This window comes from Xylocopa sonorina, unplaced genomic scaffold (genome assembly GCF_050948175.1).
Source record: "Xylocopa sonorina isolate GNS202 unplaced genomic scaffold, iyXylSono1_principal scaffold0014, whole genome shotgun sequence".
NCBI lineage: Eukaryota > Metazoa > Arthropoda > Insecta > Hymenoptera > Apidae > Xylocopa > Xylocopa sonorina.
In genome coordinates, this window is record NW_027490090.1 from 4,239,309 (window position 1) to 4,264,559 (window position 25,251).

The 25,251-nt window shown below is 31.7% G+C and overlaps 1 protein-coding gene across 1 annotated transcript in view; it reads left to right on the forward strand.

Annotated features, from left to right (window-relative positions):
• Window positions 1-25,037, forward strand: part of LOC143431706 (WD repeat-containing protein 37-like) — a 43,717-nt gene extending 18,680 nt beyond the window's left edge. Inside the window, exons 6-7 of the mRNA XM_076908646.1 lie at window positions 19,463-19,709; window positions 24,905-25,037. Of these exons, the coding sequence (XP_076764761.1) occupies window positions 19,463-19,709; window positions 24,905-25,027 (370 nt within the window). The 3' untranslated portion in view covers window positions 25,028-25,037. The remainder of the gene's footprint in view (window positions 1-19,462; window positions 19,710-24,904) is intronic.
• Window positions 25,038-25,251: the final 214 nt, after the last annotated feature.

Genomic DNA, 25,251 nt, shown 5'->3' on the forward strand with positions numbered 1-25,251 from the left:
AGTTTGTCAAAATGGTCAATTCTGCCATTACATGGTTACTAAATGCTTGTACAGCGTATTTCAGTGTCATTCCTTGATTGTACGAGTTCATCGACTCAATGTACGCTTTTGATAGTTTTGGAATTGATTTAATCAATTGTTTACTGATAAAATTGGATAATATGCGAGCACGAGGCAATTTTATCATTAATTTGAAAATTATGTTTCCCTCAATTGCTTCGTGTCGCCTTCATTAAGTGTGGCGTATCAAACATACAAGCTACATTCTGTTCATTAATTGAGAAAGTGGAATTTTCAATGGATATGCCTAAATCACGGGACAATTGTACAAAATGAAATATCTCTTGTCTGTAATTGATGCTTGCACCATGGCACTGTAACCATTTAATTTAGTTATTGCATTAAATATTACATTTTTTAATATATTGCTAGGACATTCAGACTCTACGAAACAAAAGTAAATTGCCTGTTTCCAATTACCTGCAATACCAACGTGCCATTATCACTAAACGACCTTTTGCAGTTTTGGATATCTGGTTACCCCCATAATTTTCAAATCCAACTACTTCATCGTGTGTTACATTATGAAATAAATGAGCCTTCAAACTCGTTTCATCTGCACGTAATAAGCAATGTCTCTCTGTAAGTGACAGCGTTCTTATTTTTAATTCAGGAGTGTGAGACAATTTGTTATTAATTATGTCCTCCATAAGAAAGTTGCTCGACGATTTCGTGGACCAGACGACTACACAGCAATAAAATTGTATCTCTTCGAACGAGATTTGCTGCGTGTTGTGCAAATTCTTAATATACAATTTACAATATCGATTCTCCAAAGTGGGATCCAAAAAAATTGCATGTTTCAAGGATTTAGCATTGACGCTAGTTCTTTTTGGTTTGTTGTCTCGGTTGAATATTCGTTTTATTGCTTGCACTTGTGTCGTAGAAGCGTTTGGATGTCGAATTCTCTTCTTTCAAGATGTTTTGGGTGTTCTTGATGGACTCTACCGTGCGTTTCGATATTGGTCAGTAGTTAATTCCCTTTTGAAGCAACTGACGACTCTTAAATCTTGCGCAAAGATGCAGTTGTCGTAGAAGCGTTTGGATGTCGAATCCTCTACAAAATTAGAAACCTCATGCTCTGTAATTAGTGCATGCACCATAACTTGAACTGAGAAACACTATGGCGTTACATAAAACGTTAGAACTCGATTACTTTGATACGTAGACACTTGGAAACGCTGTCTTGTTTCACAGATCTGCTTGTGATTATGGATTTGCTGTGTTCTCTCTGTTTAGAGATATTGGTAGTCTCACATACATTTTTCAACTAAAAAAAATTGGTTTACTGAGACATTCTTTTATCAAAGTCATATTCTGTCTCATTGCTTGACTTTAAAGTACTCAGTTCAGAATCTAAAGTGTCGCCATAGCATAATTCATCAGAGTAAGCAGAAAAATTGGGTCATCCAGTGGAATATATTTCACTTCGTTCAAAAAATAGTGAAATGTGACGTTATTTAAAAAAATTTTCCGCTATTGAGAGTGTTTTCGTTCAGAAATAAAATGTGCATCTTAAGTTTTCTCTGTGTCAGCTTCAACTCTATTCAAAAAATGGACAGAAAGTGGTCCATATCGTTCTGCTCCTTCTCTGTATCTTTCTTTACAAGCTCCCAGAGCCTGCTGTGCATATTCTTGAAAATCTCTCCTGATATTCTTTGGAAAACAATTGTTTGAACGTGCAGCTTCTGAAAGGAGGAAGCAGCGAGCTTCCATTAATTGCAATAAAATATAGAAACAAGGTATGAAGGCAAAAGAAAATTAATACGTGCTGTATATTGTAAATGTCACTCGTCTATCAGCTAATGCTGCTATGTCTCTTTCGTTGCTGTACCAGAAGGGGTGCGACGAATTTCTTTCATGCAATGTCTTTCATTGCCATGGCAATTACTTCTTTGGCGTCGAAGCCGCCTAATTGTTGGAGATACTCAACCTATGCAAGCACAAATATGCATATTAAATGTTTGTAATGCTATTTCATAACATAAATAACTCTATTCTTCGTTTGTTTGCATTTGCAATCTCTGCGAACAATGTTCATCAGCACTGTCGCATCGAATTAACGCTTCGACGCTCCGAAGTGAAATCTAGGACGAATTTTCCATGTCTCATGCTCGCTAATCCCTTGTATTTAGTGCGTAAATAGCTTCCTGGACTCTTCTATAAACATTTATAGAGAAATGTTGTAAAATGGTACAACAAATTTGGAATTTTGTAAACCTTAGTTGCATTTTTGTCTTCCTGCACTCTTCTGTAAACATTTACAGAAAAATGTTGTAAAATGGCACAAGAAATTTGGATTTTTATGAACCTTAGTTGCATTTTTGTCTTCCTGCACTCTTCTGTAAACATTTACAGAAAAATGTTGTAAAATGGCACAAGAAATTTGGATTTTTATGAACCTTATTTGCATTTTTGTCTTCCTGCACTCTTCTGTAAACATTTACAGAAAAATGTTGTAAAATGGCACAACAAATTTGGATTTTTATGAACCTTATTTGCATTTTTGTCTCTTCCATACTGTTGAGCACGCAATACGATTTTTCTATTGCAGTGGACGTTTATGTGACTGTCATATTTGTGTGTGTGTTGGTAATTTGTCGAACTGATGAATGTTTGTTGGATGTACGTATCGATTTTTTAATTTTGTGTGTTTGAAAGTGTATGATTACGTTTTGTGCATAAATCGACGTGCAATTTTGTGTATTTGGCACTGTAAGAGTTGCGTAAGTCGATGCATAATTTTCTACCTGATTCTGTACTTTTGTTTCTGGAGAAGTGCACTTTTTAAACATGTTAATAACGCTTTCTATATCCAATGATACGTTTCTGGTCATTTTCTTCTGTGATTCTTCGTCCTCCAAATCTGTGGTCGAATCTGACGCGTTGGTTTTGGTTTTATGCACTTTGCTCGTTTCAGGATGCTTTGTTGATTTTTAGAATTTAACTGAGGGGTGATCGCATTCATTTCGATCACGTAACGCAGTTTTTCTTTGTTATTCACCTTCCTCTACGTTTTATGGCAATTATTCACCTATCCTTGGTGCTGCAAAAGATGAATAAGGATTGTCTTAATTGTCACTCTGTGGACGACAGAAAGAAAGTAATGAATAATTTCTCTATTTTTGTTATTGTTTGAATTCTACAAAGTGCGTTTACTGCTGTGTTTTTCCTTTCGTGTATTCAATTTCTTAGTTGTATTCTTCTGATCTTATTTTTTATTTAATTAGTCGTGTCGAAGGGTCTTTGCAGTTATGCAATCATTTCAAAGCTTGATAATCCTTTCTAATCCTAAATTGTCGTCCTAATAAATATTACCAAGTCGTTTTATTGTTCATAACATTGTTAATAATTCCTTTTCTGTTATGAATTAATTCATTTTAGGTGGATTTAGAGTTCTCGAGATGTAATTGCATGTGGAACGAAACTTTAGAACCCACAGTTAAGAACCCACAGTTACCTTTATTGATGCAATATTTGCAAGTTTGCAAGTGAAAAGTAAGATTTATAATCCACAGTTACTTTTATTCTTACAATAAGTTCAAATTTGCAAGTTAAGAGTAAGATTCAGAATCCACAATTCCCTTTATTGATTCAATAAGTGCAAGTTTGCAAGATAAAGTAAGTTTCAGAATTCACAATTACCTTTATTAATGCTACAAGTACAAAATTGCAAGTTAAGAGTAAGATTCAGAATCCACATTTACCTTTGTTGATGCAGTAAGCATAAGTTTGCAAGTTAAAAGTAAAATTCAGAATCCACAGTTACCCTTATTGATGCAATATTTGCATGTTTGCAAGTGAAAAGTAAGATTTATAATCCACAGTTACTTTTATTCTTGCAATAAGTGCAAATTTGCAAGTTACGAGTAAGATTTGGAATCCACAGATACTTTTATTGTTGCAATAAGTGCAAATTTGCAAGTTAAGAGTAAGATTAAGAATCCACAATTCCCTTTATTGATTCAATAAGTGCAAGTTTGCAAGTTAAGAGTAAGTTTCAGAATTCACAATTACCTTTATTAATGCTACAAGTACAAAATTGCAAGTTGAGAGTAAGATTCAGAATCCACATTTACCTTTGTTGATGCAGTAAGCATAAGTTTGCAAGTTAAAAGTAAAATTCAGAATCCACAGTTACCTTTATTGATGCAATATTTGTAAGTTTGCAAGTGAAAAGTAAGATTTATAATCCACAGTTACTTTTATTCTTGCAATAAGTGCAAATTTGCAAGTTAAGAGTAAGATTAAGAATCCACAGTTCCCTTTATTGATACAATAAGTGCAAGTTTGCAAGTTAAAAGTAAGTTTCAGAATTCACAATTACCTTTATTAATGCTACAAGTACAAAATTGCAAGTTAAGAGTAAGATTCAGAATCCACATTTACCTTTGTTGATGCAGTAAGCATAAGTTTGCAAGTTAAAAGTAAAATTCAGAATCCACAGTTACCCTTATTGATGCAATATTTGCATGTTTGCAAGTGAAAAGTAAGATTTTTAATCCACAGTTACTTTTATTCTTGCAATAAGTGCAAATTTGCAAGTTACGAGTAAGATTTGGAATCCACAGATACTTTTATTGTTGCAATAAGTGCAAATTTGCAAGTTAAGAGTAAGATTAAGAATCCACAGTTCCCTTTATTGATACAATAAGTGCAAGTTTGCAAGTTAAAAGTAAGTTTCAGAATTCACAATTACCTTTATTAATGCTACAAGTACAAAATTGCAAGTTAAGAGTAAGATTCAGAATCCACATTTACCTTTGTTGATGCAGTAAGCATAAGTTTGCAAGTTAAAAGTAAAATTCAGAATCCACAGTTACCCTTATTGATGCAATATTTGCATGTTTGCAAGTGAAAAGTAAGATTTATAATCCACAGTTACTTTTATTCTTGCAATAAGTGCAAATTTGCAAGTTACGAGTAAGATTTGGAATCCACAGATACTTTTATTGTTGCAATAAGTTCAAATTTGCAAGTTAAGAGTAAGATTAAGAATCCACAATTCCCTTTATTGATTCAATAAGTGCAAGTTTGCAAGTTAAGAGTAAGTTTCAGAATTCACAATTACCTTTATTAATGCTACAAGTACAAAATTGCAAGTTAAGAGTAAGATTCAGAATCCACATTTACCTTTGTTGATGCAGTAAGCATAAGTTTGCAAGTTAAAAGTAAAATTCAGAATCCACAGTTATCTTTATTGATGCAATATTTGCAAGTTTGCAAGTGAAAAGTAAGATTTATAATCCACAGTTACTTTTATTCTTGCAATAAGTGCAAATTTGCAAGTTACGAGTAAGATTTGGAATCCACAGATACTTTTATTCTTGCAATAAGTTCAAGTTCGCAAGTTAAGAGTAACATTCAGAATCCACACTTCCCTTTATTGATTCAATAAGTGCAAGTTTGCAAGTTAAGAGTAAGATTCAGAAATCACAGTTACATTTATTGATGTAATAAGTGCAAGTTTGCAAGTCAAAAGTAAAATTCAGAATCCACAGTTACATTGGAGGTTTCTCTGAGTGGGAATAATGCTTCTACTGTTTTTCAAATAAGAATTTACAATTGTTTTGCATTGTTTTGCAAGTGTATCGAAACTCTCAAGTCTGTATTTTAATTCTATTGTAAATTGCCACTGTTGCATCTGAAGAGCAATTTTTGCAACTGTCACAGTAATCACTCGTTTAACGTCTGCAATCCTCTTGTTTTCCCTTGTAAAACACAAAACACAGTCCCTCTTTGAACCTTTCCTAATTAATTGAAGTTTTTCGTTTAATCTGGTTTCAGAAATCGATGTAGAAACTCTTGTTTTCTCCTGACAGAAATCTACGACTTGAGAGAGTGAAATTTTTCGATACTGCAAATGCATCAGTGCTTTCTCATTTTTATTGTGCTGTACAGTTTTACACAGATTGCACGAATTACTTATTAGTGTCTCTATTCCTTAAAAACAAACAGTTTATTTTTTTTTACAATTACACAGAATGCACGAATTAATTATTGGTGTCTGCATTCCTTAAAAAAAAAAAAACTGTTTCTACTACAACTTAAATTGCCAATATTGCATCTTAAGAGCGATTTTTGCAACTGTCACAGTAATCACTTGTTTAACGTCTGCAATCCTGTAGAAACTTTTGCTCTCTGCTGACAAAAATCTACGAGGTGAGAGACTAAAATTTGTCGATACTGCAAATGCATCAGTGCTTTCTCATTTTTATTGTGCTGTACAGTTTTACACAGAATGCACGAATTACTTATTAGTGTCTCCATTCCTTAAAAACAAACAGTTTATTTTTTTTTTACAATTACACAGAATGTACAAATTAATTATTGGTGTCTGCATTCCTTAAAAAAAAAAAAAAACTGTTTCTGCTACAACTTAAATTGCCAATGTTGCATCTTAAAAGTAATTTTTGCAACTGTCACAGTGATCACTTGTTTAACGTCTGCAATCCTGTAGAAACTTTTGTTTTCTGCTGACAAAAATCTACGAATTGAGAGACTAAAATTTGTCGATATTGCAAATGCGTCAGTGCTTTCTCATTTTTATTGTGCTGTACAGTTTTGTACAAAATATACGAATTAATTGTTGATATCGCCAAGAAAAACAGTTTCTGCTGCCACTTAAATTGCCAATGTTGCATCTTAAGCAACTTATGAGTGATTATGCTAAAAACATTGGGCTCTGCAGTGAAATCTACGATAAGAATTAACCATTTGTGGTCGCATTTCTGCTCTCAGCTACCACAGCAAGGAACCATACGAATTCTATACTATATGCACTCATGTATCAGATTACAGTTTCCAAATGAACCTCAACGCTTAACTCCTTGGCCTGCACGATATCTGCCAACTGTGCGAGCTATAATAAACAAGAAAATCTATAGTAAACAAAAAACTGTTCTGCTTTCTGCTTTAACTGGCGCAAAATGTAAATTATTATAAGAAGTAAATAATGATATATATAATTATAAAGAAGAAATTGTGAAGTAATAAGCAACGTCGTTGGTTTGACGCATAAATTCGCAGAATTGAATGCATAAATTCCTGACCACGAGTCAGATTTGTGGTTTTCACTTATGGCACAAATTGTTTACCACGAGTAAGACTTTTGGGTTCCATTTATGACACAAATTGTTTACCACGAGTTACACTTTTGGGTTCTGCTTATGATACAAATTATTTACCACGATTTAGACTCATGATTATAGGCCAAGGGGTTAAGCCACCATTTTCTATGGAAAAATGATGGTGTCTTCAATTGTTCAACCGTGCAAAATGTGCACCTTTCATGACACACATATTTCAGTGCAACGAAAGGAATTGTGAAATAATAAACAATGTTTGGGTACAAACAGTAATTTTAAGTCTTCTAAGATGCAATCATGATCAATTGATCAGTTGACAAAAATAATTTGTTACTTCAAAGTAGATAATGAATCAATTATATATGCAATTTATAAATGAATACTTAGTTAAGTGAATGAGAATTAGTAGTCTTCAACTGTATATCTTTCGAAACAATGAAGTGCATGCAACGCAAGACCTAAATTTTTCAAACCAACGCTGCACTTTTCGTTCATTAACTAACTGTATTCTCCCCAAAAGCTTGGTTTATGTTGCTTACTGCATTTGCAGAATTATTACCAACTTTGTACTCCTACAAAAAAATTATGCGAATATCCTTTGGATTCAAATCGCAACAAAACTCAAATCAAACAAGAAAATGCAACACTTTCGAGGAAATCTATTTTGTTGAAATGTGACTTTGGCAATGGACAGCACGACTGTAAACGAGCTTATGTCAAAAACAAAACACGTCAAGTCAAACGTCAAAATCCTAATTTCTTAAAAATATACATTACACATACTTTGAGTATAGCAATTCACTTTAATAATTAATAATATAATTAAGTATGATATATTTTGAAACATGGTGCATAACACGTAAAACTACGTCACAATTTTCACATTTGTAACGAAATCTTAGCCTTGTATCGTTTTTGAAACAAACTGTACAATTTTTTTACGCATTTTTGCAATTTTTAGATTTGAAGTAGGATGGAAAATATTATTATACTATTTTGTAAGGCTTTTTTGGAATTTTTAGATTTGCAGTAGGATGAAAAATGTTACTATACAATTTCGTAACGATTTTTTGGAATTTTTAGATTTACAGTAGGATGGAAAATGTTATTATACAATTTCGTAAGGCAATTTACAGAATTTTTAGATTTGCAATAGGTTGAAAAATGTTGTTATGCAATTTCGTAACGCTTTTTTGGAATTTTTAGATTTACAGTAGGATGGAAAATGTTATTATACAGTTTCGTAAGGCAATTTACAGAATTTTTAGATTTGCAGTAGGTTGAAAAATGTTGTTATGCAATTTCGTAACGCTTTTTTGGAATTTTTAGATTTATAGTAGGTTGAAAAATGTTATTATGCAATTTCTTAAGGTTTTTTTGGAATTTTTAGATTTACAGTAGGATGGAAAATGTTATTATACAGTTTCGTAAGGCAATTTACAGAATTTTTAGATTTGCAGTAGGATAGAAAATGTTACTATGCAATTTCGTAACATTTTTTTGGAATTTTTAGATTTACAGTAGGATGGAAAATGTTACTATACAATTTCGTAACGCTTTTTTGGAATTTTTAGATTTACAGTAGGATGGAAAATGTTATTATACAGTTTCGTAAGGCAATTTACAGAATTTTTAGATTTGCAATAGGTTGAAATATGTTACTATGCAATTTCGTAACGCTTTTTTGGAATTTTTAGATTTACAGTAGAATGGAAAATGTTACTATATAATTTCGTAACGATTTTTTAGAATTTTTAGGTTTACAGTAGGATGGAAAATGTTATTATGCAATTTCGTAACGCTTTCTTGGAATTTTTAGATTTACAGTAAGATGGAAAATGTTATTATACAATTTCGTAAGGCAATTTACAGAATTTTTAGATTTGCAGTAGGTTGAAAAATGTTACTATGCAATTTCGTAACGCTTTTTTGGAATTTTTAGATTTGCAGTAGGATGGAAAATGTTATTATACAGTTTCGTAAGGCAATTTACAGAATTTTTAGATTTGCAGTAGGTTGAAAAATGTTGTTCTGCAATTTAGTAACGAGTTCTTAGAATTTTTAGATTTGCAGTAGGATAAAAAATGTTATTATGCAATTTCGTAACGCTTTTTTGGAATTTTTAGATTTACAATAGGATGGAAAATGTTTCTCTGTAATTCTAAACAGTTGGTGTCCACTCTATATTTAAATAATTAATATTACTATTCATATCCTCGTATTTTCTTGAAATTTCTTTCAATAATGTAAGATGAAACGCTCGCATTATTACATTTTTTTTTCTTTTTGTAACATTGACAATACGCATTCCATATTGACACGTCCAGAAGATGCAGAAAAAATATCTTGTGCCACTTGATTGTTTTCCAAATTGACTGTACAATCGATACAATCTTGTCCCAATTGTCGACTGAGCCCATTTAACAGTGTAATCAACAGTATAATCATACAGGATGGCTTTTATTTAGTTTCTTCTGTCCAATAGTCTATTTTTTTGGTATTTATGAAATCCACTGAGTGGCAAATTGATGACATATACAGTAAAACCTGTTTTTCTGCAGTGAATAAGGACTGCACGATAAGAAATCGTGCAAAAAAATATTTGGAAATTTTACTAATACTTGCATGTAATAAATAACTTTGCACGTATTACAGAAAATTTTATTTTCTAACACTGTGAGCGATCGCATAAAAAAGGTCGCACTCAGAAAGTACGTCAATTATTTGCAAAATACATGAACAAGTGCTTCCAAACAAAATTAATAATTAAATTGCACGTGGAAAATTTTGAAAGCAGTCAGTTTTTCTTTGTATACATAGAGAAGTGTTATTGAAATGCACATTACATAATTCACTGCTTTTTGTACGTTGCTACGTGTATTGTCATGTATTTTTCAACTTCTGCTACGAAGCAATCGTTGAACAATGTTGTAAAAACAGCTGATGCGACCCATGCTTTTTTATTGGTCATGAAATGTATTTGATATTCAGCTAAATTTATGCCTTTTAGCACACGTGGGTGTAAAACTTCATTTATAATAAGTGGTTTTAATAGTTTTGCATCAGATGCGTTACTGCAAAGGAGTGTAATTCGATTTTTGGCAGCTTTAAAACCACTTGTGTTCCTTTTCAAGTTTATAATAATGTATATTAATGGCGATGCCATAAGGATTTTAATATGCTTCATGCGTGCTGCAATTGGTCAAAATCTTTCATTAGTATTTTATTTACAAGACGAAAGTCAAAATTCATATAATTAGCCACAATTGTTTAAAATCGTACCAAAGACCAACATTGAAACACTGTTTGTAGAGTATTTGTAAGATGTATGGCATTTCCTTAAATTTATGCAGTGATGGTTTTTATAAAATTAAGATTGCAACTATATATGTGCCCATAATTATGAAACTGGTCTAAGTCATATATTTCTTGTTTCGAGATATTTCATGAATTGCATTCGAATAAATTAAGAAATATTTTTATTACAATTGACTTAGACCACTTTCATAATTATGGGCACAATTCTTAGCAGCTGTTTCATCAGTGCATGCTACCTCGCCTTGTATTTTCACATTGTGAAGTGCATATCGTCATAAAAATCCAGTAAACCAGCCATTGCTCGCAGAAAACTTCAGATTTTTTAAACAGGATGACTAGAATAACTAGATGGTTCTAAACCCTTCAGCTGGTTGAGATACTGTCTAGCTTTTTCTTTAATTAAATCTTTCTGAATGGCGATTCGTTTTTTAGTTAAATCTTTAATCCAAAGTACGAGAGCCTGTTCCGTCTTCTTTATTGCAATACTATTTCTTGAATACGATGCTCTTCTACTTCTTTCGTCTGTTGCACTATTAATGGATTCATTTAGTATTTTACTCGCACATTTGTGTATAGCTCTTATAGTGGATTCACCTAATTTAACGTTACTCATCGTTTTAGGGGTGTGTTGTAATGTTTCTACCAGATGAGATAAATCAGTGTGGTTGCTAATGAGTACTGCCTTTAATGTAATGTCGTATATTATGTTTTCGATTGTCGAACCTATGTTCATATGCTGTTGGTCGAATACCAAATCTCATTTTTCGTTTGATTTAATTATATGTGGTCGGTCTATTAGAATAATTCCATGTTTCTGTCCTCAAAAAGTAGTTATTTCGACTCTGTTTTCAGGTATCGCAATATTATGAGTTATTCTCAGAGGTTAATAGTATAAATGTGTATCCAATAGATTCGCGATGCAATCTGCTGTGGATCATTTGTGGACCAATGTGAAACTGTGGACCAATTTGCCAAGGTTAATAGTATATAAACGTACTGTGGACCTGTTGTGGGTCGTTTGTCGTGAATTAGTTGTGTTCGTCTCTGCAAATATGAACGTTGTTTCTGATTCTACAGTTTCTATTCACGAATTCATTATCTGGCTCCGTGTAAGTCAGTCTGGTGATGAAAAATAGTTGGTTTTCCTCGCGTGGAGCTGCAAATCCATTCTTTCTTCATCAAAATAGGGTATATTCGGTCTACACTACTCCGTTTTTACCTTTTCCACGTAGGATTGGGATGAACTGAATCCACAATTTGGCTGGGTGGACCCCTTCATCGCGTTATATTTGGCCCCATCATTTGATTTTGGTGATGTTTTAGGTGCTTTGAAGTGGATTAGATTCTAAAAAGTCGTATTAGTCGACAGGTTTTCTAATAAACCGTATGAGTTGGATCCTTTGCTGTTGTGCTTTCCTCAGTTTTTGATCAGACTTCTGTTGAACTCGCACATTGAGATACTTTGGCCAATTTGTAATGCAGTTAAGTCTTTCTTCTTAACAGTTTGATTTCCTTCCCCCTCAGTATTCTCTTCATTTGCTATTTTTAGGCTACTTTTGACCATCGACTTGCTATGATCTATAACAAACAAAGGCTTTCAAGTACAACGTCTGAAAAGTAAGGAGAATGTAACAAAATGCCTCAATGAAACTCAGGAAGTTCATTTCACACTGCTAAAGAAACTTGAAACCTTGCATTGTTGTCATAACGAAACACAACGCCACATCTACTCAAAAGTTCAGCACTTTTTGTTCTAATGGCGTCCTTAAGTTTCTCTAATCGTGTGCAATATTTTTCACTGTCAATTGTTTGTCTTTCTGAAGGTAACTCGTAACTAAGAATTACCCTTCCAGTCCCACAAAATTGAACGCAGCACTTTTTTCTGCTGAAATGCAGGTTTTGCTATTGTTGGAGCGCACTTTTCTCGACTCTGCCTTCATCTTCAGTAATTAACCTCTTCAAAATTGCTCTTTCTCGTTGCATTGGATCAGCAAAAAGCAAATATCAAGGTCCAATTCAGGAAATTGCTCTGTCAGTTGATGTGGGACCCAAACTTTGTACCAATTAACGTGCCCAAGCTTTGTTAAACGTTCTTGAATCGTTGCTCGTGGATTGTTCATGGCATTTGCTGTTTTACAATCACTAGACCTTGGTTTTTCATCGAAGTAGACCTTGATAAAGTCAGTATCAGCGGTGTGGATGGACGTCCACTGCGTTCTTCGTCTTTCAGATCAAAATTCCCAGCTTTAAACCTTCTAAACAGTAATAAAATGATCACAATTAGCGTCACAAATCTCATTTGCAGTGTTTTTATTAGACGTACTGCCTTTTGTAAAGCAGTGAAGCATAATTTGATGAGAATTGCACTTTTTGGTCTTCCATATTGCATTAAACAAAAAACACTGTGTACATTTTTTACTAATGTTAAGAACTCTGTTCTCTTGGCTTTACAAAGGGTAATTAAGGACCACATAATTGACGATAAAAGAGTGATCTGGAAGTTTGTTTTTTGGTCCTGAATGGCAACCACAAAAAGAACTTAATATTTGGGTTTTCTATTTTGCGATTTTCTGCTTTAAACTTGGTTAAAAATACTGAATTCGACTTGAGTTCCTTGTTGCGTCTAATTTAGCGGATTTGGACAGCAAAAGGACCTTTTCTGTGACTTCAGGCACTGCCAAAGTCGTGTTTGCAGAAGCACATTCATGTTGCTCGACAGTGGAGCCAATTCCAGTGGACAAATTCATGGATTTATTGCTAAGATGACCTCACTCAGTCCTACTCTTACTCAGAAAATCCAAATTGAGGGCTATTTTATCTCCAGAATATTTAAAACTGGATGTAGCTTCATGATATTGTCGAAAATTGGGGTTTGACGCTTTGTACTTCGAATAAAGGTGCAGTCGTTGATTCTCATCTGCGTAAATTTAAAATTCGAGTTAAATTTATAAATTAAGATTTGAATTAAAAATAAATACAAAGTTCAAGTTAAAAAATAAAATAAAAATAAAAAAAAATTAATAAATAATTAATAATAAATAATAAAATTAAAATTTGAATTAATAGTAAATGTAAAGTTCGAGTTAAATTTATAAATTAAAAACTGAATTAAATCTTAATTGTTTACAAATTCCATACATCATGGTAGTAAGAGTGATTGTGTTTAAAAGTATTGTTGAACTTTGAATTAAAAGTAAATTCAAAGTTCAAGATAAGTTTATAAATTAAGATTTGAATTAACAGTAAATTTAAAGGTCAAGTTAAATTTATAAATTAAGACTTGAATTGAAAGTAAATGTAAAGTTAAAATTAAATTTATAAATTAAAATTGAATTAAAACTTAATTGGTTTACAAATTCCATACATTATGGTAGTAAGAGTGATTGTGTTTAAAATTGTTGTTGAACTTTGAATTAAAAGTAAATTCAAAGTTCAAGTTAAGTTTATAAATTAAGGTTTGAATTAACAGTAAATTTAAAGGTCAAGTTAAATTTATAAATTAAGACTTGAATTGAAAGTAAATGTAAAGTTAAAATTAAATTTATAAATTAAGATTGAATTTAAAATTAATTGCTTTACTGCATATTCTGTACATTATGATATTAGAAGGAATGATTGAACTTAAAATTGAAGTTGAACTTTGAATTAAAAGTGAATTTAAGGTTCAACTTAAATTTTCATTACTTATTTGTTCATAAAATACATTATTACTGTGTAATACACACGTGTATATAATTATTTAATATTTATAAGGATATTTCACTTTCATAAATGCTCGTATTTAATCTACTACTTTTTTTTAAAGAATTATTAATCCAAAAACTATATTTTCGCCCCGAATTTTTCTTCGATTTTGTTCAAACTTTGCACAGTTGTAGATCTATACGTGGATCATCGATTGGCAGAGTAACTTTTTTATAAGCCTACAAATAACGAAAGTGGACGGAGTCAAAAGTACGCGTTTAGTGAAAACTTTCTGTGGCTATAACTTTTTACTGAAGAAAGATATCCACTGGAATTTTGCGTTGAAAAATCATAAAAAATTTAAGCTTTCGAATAGTGTATCGCTTTTTACTTTTCTCGAAACTTTTAAGTCAGCTTTTATGCATAATTCTGACAGAGGCTCCAGTAATTATAACTTAAGCTATAACTTTTGACTGAGAAAAAATATCCACTTGAATTTTATGTCAAAAAATCACATAAAATTCAAGTTTTCGAATACTGTATAGTTTTTTATTTTTCTCGAAACTTTTAAGTCATCTTTTGCGCATAATTCTGACAGAGGCTCCAGTAATTATAACTTAAGCTATAACTTTTGACAGAGAAAAAATATCCACTTGAATTTTATGTCAAAAAATCACATAAAATTCAAGTTTTCGAATACTGTACAGTTTTTTATTTTTCTCGAAACTTTTAAGTCATCTTTTGCGCATAATTCTGGTATAGGCTCCAGTAATTATAACTTAAGCTATAACTTTTGACAGAGAAAAAATATCGACTTGAATTTTATGTCAAAAAATCACATAAAATTCAAGTTTTCGAATACTGTATAGTTTTTTATTTTTCTCGAAACTTTTAAGTCAGCTTTTATGCATAATTCTGACAGAGGCTCCAGTAATTATAACTTAAGCTATAACTTTTGACTGAGAAAAAATATCGACTTTAATTTTATGTCAAAAAATCACATAAAATTCAAGTTTTCGAATACTGTATAGTTTTTTATTTTTCTCGAAACTTTTAAGTCATCTTTTGCGCATAATTCTGACAGAGGCTCCAGTAATTATAACTTAAGCTATAACTTTTGATTGAGAAAAAATATCGACTTTAATTTTATGTCAAAAAATCACATAAAATTCAAGTTTTCGAGTACTGTATAGTTTTTTATTTTTCTCGAAACTTTTAAGTCATCTTTTGCGCATAATTCTGGTAATAGGCTCCAGTAATTATAACTTAAGCTATAACTTTTGACTGAGAAAAAATATCGACTTTAATTTTATGTCAAAAAGTCACATAAAATTCAAGTTTTCGAATACTGTATAGTTTTTTATTTTTCTCGAAACTTTTAAGTCAGCTTTTAAGCTTAATTTTGGTACAAACTCTTAAGACAATTTTCAGAAGAATTTTTCACGCCATTTTGCTCAGTATTCCAAGAATTTCAAAGATAAGTTCATATAAAAACCAACATTCTTTTTATATCCACCTAATATTTTTTTAAAGTGATCTATATATACTGACAATATTTATTTTACAATTTATTAAAATTTCAGAGATAAAGTTTGAACCATATAAAAAAAGCCAATATTCCTTTACCATCGACTTAATAAAAATACCACTCGTGTTAATCGACAGTATAAACATTTATTTATTACTTTTTGTAAATAAAAATGACTAAACAATCTTTATACATATATTTCGAGCATATTAATTAAAAATAATTATATCTATAATTATATCTATAATTATTAAATGAATATTTAAATCTCTACTGGAAATAGACATAAATATTCTAATTCTAATATTATTAATTCTCTATCTAATAATTTTATTATTGATATTATTTAACATTAAATATTATAGTGTTCATTCATTTTTACTTCTTCCAACAATTGCAAGCAGCTTTTTACGATTAATATTGCATATTTTAGGTGATTATCACGTCAGAAGTGTTGGTAATTTGTTGCCAATTAGTCGTTATTTTATTAGTACTACCTGTTGTCGTACAATTTTTAAGTATTGCGTGGTTTTTATGTAAATTTTTCATCTACTTGAACCAAAATCCTTCTATTACATTAACCACAAACGATTACAGTTTAGAAATGTAGTCTACTGTAATGTATCATGGACGAGGATGAGCCTGAGAATTTGGTGAGGGATGTAGTAGAGTCAGTTTTGGGGAATCCATATAGTTTTTGGTAAGTTGGGTCTCTTGTTAAGAGACCATTGGTGGTTTTATGTTAGTATATGCTCTGTTTAAGTCAGAGATATGGTAAGTTGGGTTAGTATGTGTTCTATGGTCAATGCTGAGCTAAGTTAAAGCAAAGCTGGGGTAAATCAAAGCTTAAACTAAGTTAAAGTTAAGCTAAGGTAAAGCAAAGCTTAAGTTAAGTCAAAGCTAAGGTAAAGCAAAGCTTGAGTTAAGTCAAAGCTATGGTAAAACAAAGCTTAAGCCAAGGTAAAACAAAGCTTAAGTTAAGTCAAAACTAAGGTAAAGCAAAGCTTAAGCTAAGGTAAAGCAAAGCTTGAGCTAGGGTAAAGCAAAGCTTAAGTTAAGTCAAAGCTAAGGTAAAGCAAAGCTTAAGCTATGGTAAAGCAAAGCTTAAGCTATGGTAAAGCAAAGCTTGAGCTAAGGTAAAGCAAAGCTTGAGCTAGGGTAAAGCAAAGCTTAAGTTAAGTCAAAGCTAAGGTAAAACAAAGCTTAAGTTAAGTCAAAACTAAGGTAAAACAAAGCTTAAGTTAAGTCAAAGCTAAGGTAAAGCAAAGCTTAAGCTAAGGTAAAGCAAAGCTTAAGCTAAGGTAAAGCAAAGCTTAAGCTAAGTCAAAGCTAAGGTAAAGCAAAGCTTAAGCTAAGGTAAAGCAAAGCTTGAGCTAGAGTAAAGCAAAGCTTGAGCTAGGGTAAAGCAAAGCTTGAGCAAGGGTAAAGCAAAGTTTGAGCAAGGGTAAAGCAAAGCTTGAGCTAGGGTAAAGCAAAGCTTAAGTTAAGTCAAAGCTAATGTAAAGCAAAGCTTAAGTTAAGTCAAAGCTAATGTAAAGCAAAGCTTAAGTTAAGTCAAAGCTAAGGTAAAGCAAAGCTTGAGCTAAGGTAAAGCAAAGCTTGAGCTAAGGTAAAGCAAAGCTTGAGCTAAGGTAAAGCAAAGCTTGAGCTACGGTAAAGCAAACCTCAAGCTAAGTCAAAGCTAAGCTAAGTTAAGTTAAAGCTAAGGTAAAGCTGAGCTATGTTATAGATAAACTAAGTCAAAGTTGAAGCTAAGTTAAGCGAAGTCAAGGCTAAGTAGGTTTCTGAGATTGTTAACTGTACTTCGTGCAGTCAACCCACTTGACAAGTTTCATCTTTTCGTTTCCGATCAAACTGACGTCTTTTAGTGCTAACAATTTCGAACTTTGATCTATGAAGCCTGTTTTCCAAATCTTTTGTTCTCCAATTACTATTTTCCAAATCTTCTGTTCTCCAATTACTGCTCTCCAAGTCTTCTGTTCTGCAATTACTGCTCTCCAAGTTTTCTGTTCTGCAATTACTGTTTTGCAAGCCTTCTGTTCTCCAATTACTGCTCTCCAAGTCTTCTGTTCTGCAATTACTGCTCTCCAAGTTTTCTGTTCTGCAATTACTGCTCTCCAAGTCTTCTGTTCTGCAATTACTGCTCTCCAAGTTTTCTGTTCTGCAATTACTGCTCTCCAAGTCTTCTGTTCACCAATTACTGCTCTCCAAATCTTCTGTTCTCCAATTACTGTTTTGCAAACCTTCTGTTCTGCAATTACTGCCCTCCAAGTCTTCTGTTCTGCAATTACTGTTCTCCAATTACTGCTCTCCAAGTCTTCTGTTCTCCAATTACTGCTCTCCAAGTCTTCTGTTCTTCAATTACTGCTGGGTACTGCTTCAATTACTAATGGGCTTAGCTTAGTTTAGCTTCGATTAGGGAATATTTACTAAAATTACTTGGCTTAGCTCTGATCTTAGCTTAGTTTAGCTTTGATTGTGGAATATTTACTAAAATTACTTAGCTCTGATATTAACTTAGTTTAGCTTTCGTTATGGATTATTTACTGAAATTACTTGGCTTAGCTCTGATATTAACTTAGTTTAGCTTTCATTATGGAATATTTACTGAAATTACTTGGCTTAGCTCTGATCTTAGCTTAGTTTAGCTTTGATTGTGGAATATTTACTGACCTGAGTTGGCTTAGCTTTGACTTGGCTTAGTTTAGCTTTGATCATGAAACATTTACTAAAATGACTTAGCTTAATTTAGCTTTCATTATGGAATATTTACTGAAATGGCTTGACTTGGCTCTGATCTTAGCTTAGTTTAGGTTTGATTATGCAATATTTACTGAAATGACTTAGCCTAGTTTTGACTTAGCTTAGCTTAGTTTTGACTTAGCTTAGCTTAGCTCAGCTTTGGTCTTAGCTTAGCTCAGCTTTGGTCTTAGCTTAGCTTAGCTTAGCTTTGGTCTTAGCTCAGGTTGGCTTTGGTCATGGCTTAGCTCAGCTTTGGTCTTAGCTTAGCTCAGCTTTGGTCTTAGCTTAGCTCAGCTTTGGTCTTAGCTTAGCTCAGCTTTGGTCTTAGTTGAGCTCAGTTTAGCTTAGCTTTGGTCTTAGTTCAGCTCAGTTTAGCTTAGCTTTGATCTTAGTTGAGCTCAGCTTAGCTTTGATCTTAGTTGAGCTCAGTTTAGCTTAGCTTTGGTCTTAGTTGAGCTCAGTTTAGCTTAGCTTTGATCTTAGCTCAGCTCAGCATAGCTTTGGTCTTAGTTGAGCTCAGTTTAGCTTAGCTCTGATCTTAGTTGAGCTCAGTTTAGCTTAGCTTTGGTCTTAGTTGAGCTCAGTTTAGCTTAGCTCTGATCTTAATTGAGCTCAGTTTAGCCTAGCTTTGATCATAGTTGAGCTAAGTTTAGCTTAACTTTGGTCTTAACTTAGCTTTTCTTGGCTTTGTTCTTACCTTACCTTACCTTAGCTTAGTTTTGGACTTACCTTAGCTTTGCTAATGCTTTAGACTTGCCTTATCTTACCTTAACTTTGATCTCAGCTTAATTTCGACTTCATTACACCTTATCTCATCTTAGCATTGACTATAAAACCCCATACAAACTCAATTTACCCTGACTCCAACTAAAACAAACCATATATACTAATACAAAACCACCAAAAGGACTTAACAAGTAACTCAACCTACCAAAAACGCTACATAAATTCTCAAAACAGACTATCACATCTCTCATCAAACTCTAACTCTCATCCTCTGCTATGACACATTACTAAGTACTGTTCCATTTATTTTTAACAGGACAGTAACGTCAGCTGTTTTCACACGCGAGGACAAAATCGTCTCAGGCTCTGACGACAGAAGCGTGAAGGTGTGGGAGTTGAGGAACATACGAAGTCCTTTGGCTACAATACGTGGGGACAGTGCTGCCAATCGTCTGGCTGTGTCCAGCAGTGGCATCGTCGCCATTCCACACGACAACAGGCAGATCAGATTGTTCGATCTTAATGGACAACGATTGGCCAGATTGCCTAGAACCAGCAGACAAGTAAGTCCAAGATTTGTCTATGATTACTTTTTATAATTAACACTTTGACTCGTTGGCGATGTGTACGCAAATGACGGTTATAGCCGTCGTGCATATTTTAATCAACAAAATAAGAACAACGTTAGTACGAAGTGTACTAACAAGTATATTTGTTAAATTGAGCAACGCATCTAGAAAAAAAGGGATAGCATGCCAGACATCGTATTAGTTGTTTTTTTTTTTTGCTATTAGCAATGCAAATCTTTAGCAATAGAAACTATAAATACTGCAATCTATTAGCAAGAAAATCTATTAGCAATAGTTGTTAGGAATGAAAACCATTAACAGAACTATTAGCAATGGCAATTATCAGCAGTGTAAACCTTTAGCAATGGAAACTATAAACACTGCAAACTGTTAGCAATAGTTATCTGGAAGAGGTACTATTAGCAATGGAAATTACAAGCAATGAAAACTATTGACAATCCAAACTATTAGCAAGAGTATATATGAGCAAGAGAGTATATATGAGCAAGAGAAACTATTAGCAAGAGAATCTATTTACAGCACCAACGTGGAGTAGAAATTGTTTGCAATGGAAATTATTAGCAATTTGCAATAGTAATTATTTGCAAGAGACTCTATTTGCAAGGGAATCTATTTACAGAGAACCTATTCACAGAGAATCTATTTACAAAAGAATCTATTTACAAAAGAATCTATTTACAAGAGAATCTATTTACAAGAGAATCTATTTACAAGAGAATCTATTTACAAGAGAATCTATTTACAAGAGAATCTATTTACAAGAGAATCTATTAGCAAGAGAATCCTATTTGCAGCACCAACGTGGAGTAGAAATTGTTTGCAATAGAAATTATTATTAATTTGCCATAACAATTACCAGCAAGAGAATCTATTAGCAAGAGAATCTATTTACAGCACTAACGTGGAGTAGGAATTGTTTGCAATGGAAATTATTATCAATGTAAACCATTGGCAATAGTAATTATTAGCAAAGAGAATTTATTAGCAATAGAAACTATTAGCGGTGGAAACTATTGGCAATAGTTGTCAGCAATGAAAATTATTAACAATAGAAACTATTAACTATGGAAACTATTATCACTAAAAACCATTTGCAATAAAAATGATTAACAATGCTATCATAGAAATTATTTTAAAATATTAGAATATAATTGTCATAGAAATTATTAGCAAATATATCCTATTCTTCTTCTAAATTTAAATTTATAATTCTCTGATCGTATCAACTAGATAAATTCAATAGATAAATTTCAGTATCAATAGATAAATTTCTTCGATTGCTGTACTACTCTCCTCAACCGATCTAGTAAACATTACAATTATATCGTACTTTTATCATACAACAGAATATTCCTTTAAAATGGCTTCCAAATCTTAAGAAAAATTTTTTTTATCGAGAATAATGTATTAGATTGCTTTTATCACTGAATACAAACAATTTTAAGCGTTTATCCTGCTTTTGAAAATAGCAAACATATGTGTTGCTATTTTAACAAATATTTTTACATTATGCCACCTTTTTATTTAGAATTTTATCAGTCTCGATTAATGGAAATTTATTATGAATAGGAAATTTTGCAAGACGTTATTAGCAGGAGAAACTATCAAGAAGGAAACTATTAGCAATAATTGTCAGCAATGAAAATTATTAACAATAGAAACTGTTAGCTATGGAAACTATAAGTAATAGAAACTATTGTCAATAGAAACTATTTGCAATAAAAATGATTAGCAATGCTAGCTATTACCAATAGAAATTACAAGCAACGATATCCTCTTCTTCTAGATTTAAATTTATAATTCTCTGCTCATTTAAAGTAAATCTTGAATATCTACATAAGTTTCTTCAATTGTTATACTACTTTCAACCAATTTAATAGACATCACAATTATATCGTACTTTTATCATAGAACAGAATATTCCTTTAAAACGACTTCCAAATCTTAAAGAAAATTTTTTTATCAACAATAATTTATGAGATTGCTTTTATCACTAAATACACAATTTTAAGCGTTTATTCTGCTTCTGAAAATGGCCCATAATTTTGAAAGTGGTCCAAGTCATATATTTCTTGCTTTGAATAAATTAAAAAATATTTTTACATTATGCGACCTTTTTATTTAGAATTTTATTAGTCTCGATTAATGGAAATTTATTATGAATAGGAAATTTTGTGTGAATTTCATACGAAAATGTTGTTTTTTAAGTTTGAATCGACTTGGACCATTTTCAAAATTAACTGAATGTCCTATAAATGACTTGAAGCGATAAAAAACTATGAGTTTTATTATTTGAAACGATAATTTTAATGAAATAATTCATGAACATTTATCAATTATTTAAAAAAAGTAATCCATTTTTATCATTTCGAGTTTTTAAGATTCTTAAAATGTTTTTGTAAAACTGGAGGGATGTGTGGCAGTAAACACATAATATCTTTGTTTTCCTTTCGTTACTGGTCTAGTGATGGTGTATAATGAAAGTAGCTTAATATTTCCGTATATTTTTGGTCTTCCTCTTTTAGGTGAAAGATCCAAAACGTGGAATTCAGAATCATCTAAAGAAGTTTTATAGAACATTTGATAAGGTTCATTTTTCAAGAATCTCATCCATTGTATTTGCAGCCAAAAGACAAATTCGTCCACGACATTTTTTACTCTTCTTGTCGTCGACTCTTCTAGCGATTTCGTTGAAATAAAATCCGGCTGCGACATTCGTTTTATCAAAAATGTATCGTTTATCGGTTAATTATGTAGTTTAGAAACTCGTGAAAGAGGGCCACGCGTCATTTTCAAGTTATCTTTATATAATGTCTTTAAATTTTTCGCTTAGACCACTTTCATAATTAACACTAAATGAATTCCATACAATGTTGAAATTACAACAACCATCTAATGGTTCATTTTTGACGATATCGTAAAAATTACATTGAACAAAATTTAGTTTCAAATAATGTACTGTAAAATAACTGATAAACTCATTTTTTTTTATTTTGACTTAGACCACTTTCATAATTGTGGGCACATATCTTAAACGATCGTACGAATGTACACATAATATAAATGTTAATATATTTGTTGATTAAAAAATCTAGGCAAATTATACGAAGTCTGACAATGTTTCTACTGTTTTACCAATACGTAATTTGCTTATATAAATTTGTTTTAGGCAGTATTTTACTAAACTGATGTATACTTACGGGTTGCAGATGGACTTACACCACTTTCAAAGTTAGAAAATTGTAAAAATCGTTTAATTTCAATTTTGAAAAATCAAATGTCACTTAGAATATACTTCATATTAATCCAATATTCTTTAATTTAATTTCTTTAATTCTTAAAATTTTCTTATCTTAGATAATGACACGATATAAAGTAGAAGTAGTAACTTAAAATTTTAGACGCCAATTGCATTGTTAAAATTACAAGATATTGATAGTATTTACTTTTGCTTTGCATGTGGCAGTGTTTCTGCAATAATAATAACTGCTTCGTGTCTTTATATTTTTCATAAGTAATAGGCCTGCGATTTTTTGACTTAAACTACTTTCATAATTATGGGCACATATCTTAAACGATCGTACGAATGTACACATAATTAGTACATTAATGTACATACTTAGATATATAAATTTCTTTGTTTGATTATATATTATCGCATTTACATGTATATTGATATGAATGAATTATTCTGAAAAATATGGGAAAAAGGCATTTAATTCTAACTATATATCATTTGCTATTAAGTAAGAGGTCTGCGTTGGTCAATAATTATTTTCAATAGTTGCTGTAGGCACTGTTGAACTGCAGCACCCTCTGATTCCACATAATGCTAATACAATGAGTTCTTTTCTCTTTCTAATCGTATAATCTGCGGCTTCTGGAAGCTTTGTCATTTTTATAATGCTACCAGAACTGTAATTAGCAAGAAAAGGGTGCAAAGTTTAATACGTTCATTTTTGACTATATCCTAAAAATTACATTGATTAAAATTTAGTTTCAAATAATGTGCTGTGAAATAACTGATAAACTCATTTTTTTTTATTTTGACTTAGACCACTTTCATAATTGTGGGCACATATCTTAAACGATCGTACGAATGTACACATAATTAGTACATTAATGTACATACTTAGATATATAAACTTCTTTGTTTGATTATATATTATCGCATTTACATGTATATTGATATGAATGAATTATTCTGAAAAATATGGGAAAAAGGCATTTAATTCTAACTATATATCATTTGCTATTAAGTAAGAGGTCTGCGTTGGTCAATAATTATTTTCAATAGTTGCTGTAGGCACTGTTGAACTGCAGCACCCTCTGATTCCACATAATGCTAATACAATGAGTTCTTTTCTCTTTCTAATCGTATAATCTGCGGCTTCTGGAAGCTTTGTCATTTTTATAATGCTACCAGGACTGTAATTAGCAAGAAAAGGGTGCAAAGTTTAATACGTTCATTTTTGACTATATCCTAAAAATTACATTGATTAAAATTTAGTTTCAAATAATGCGCTGTGAAATAACTGATAAACTCATTTCTTTTTGTTTTGACTTAGACCACTTTCATAATTGTGGGCACATATCTTAAACGATCGTACGAATGTACATAATTAGTACATTAATGTACATACTTAGATATATAAACTTCTTTGTTTGATTATATATTATCGCATTTACATGTATATTGATATGAATGAATTATTCTGAAAAATATGGGAAAATGGCATTTAATTCTAACTATATATCATTTGCTATTAAGTAAAAGGTCTGCGTTGGTCAATAATTATTTTCAATAGTTGCTGTAGGCACTGTTGAACTGCAACACCCTCTGATTCCACATAATGCTAATACAATGAGTTCTTTTCTCTTTCTAATCGTATAATCTGCGGCTTCTGGAAGCTTTGTCATTTTTATAATGCTACCAGGACTGTAATCAGCAAGAAAAGGGTGCAAAGTTTAATGCGTTCATTTTTGACTATATCGTAAAAATTACATTGATTAAAATTTAGTTTCAAATAATGTGCTGTGAAATAACTGATAAACTCATTTCTTTTTGTTTTGACTTAGACTACTTTCATAATTATGGGCCCATATTTTCTATAGTAAGAAAGTAGAAAAGGTAGTATAAATGTATTAATATTTGATGTTATTTTCAGGGTCACCGCAGGATGATCTCATCAGTAGCCTGGGCTGAAGACAGCGGTGTCTGCAATCTGTTCTCCTGCGGTTTTGATAGACTGGTCCTCGGATGGAGCATTGTACCTCTTAAAGAGTGTTGAATGTACACATTGCAAATATATATATATTTATCTAGTTCAGTTTAATGTTACGTCAAGTTAAACTCTAAGTTTAAGATTTAATTGTACGCCGCATAATTATAATTAAAATCATTGAGACAGTTCAACCGTTGTTCTGATAAAATTAAACCATTTGCACTTGGATGTTCCTTTTGAAAGGGACATTTAAGTTTGTTAGTGATTGCCATTATCTTTATTTTATCGCA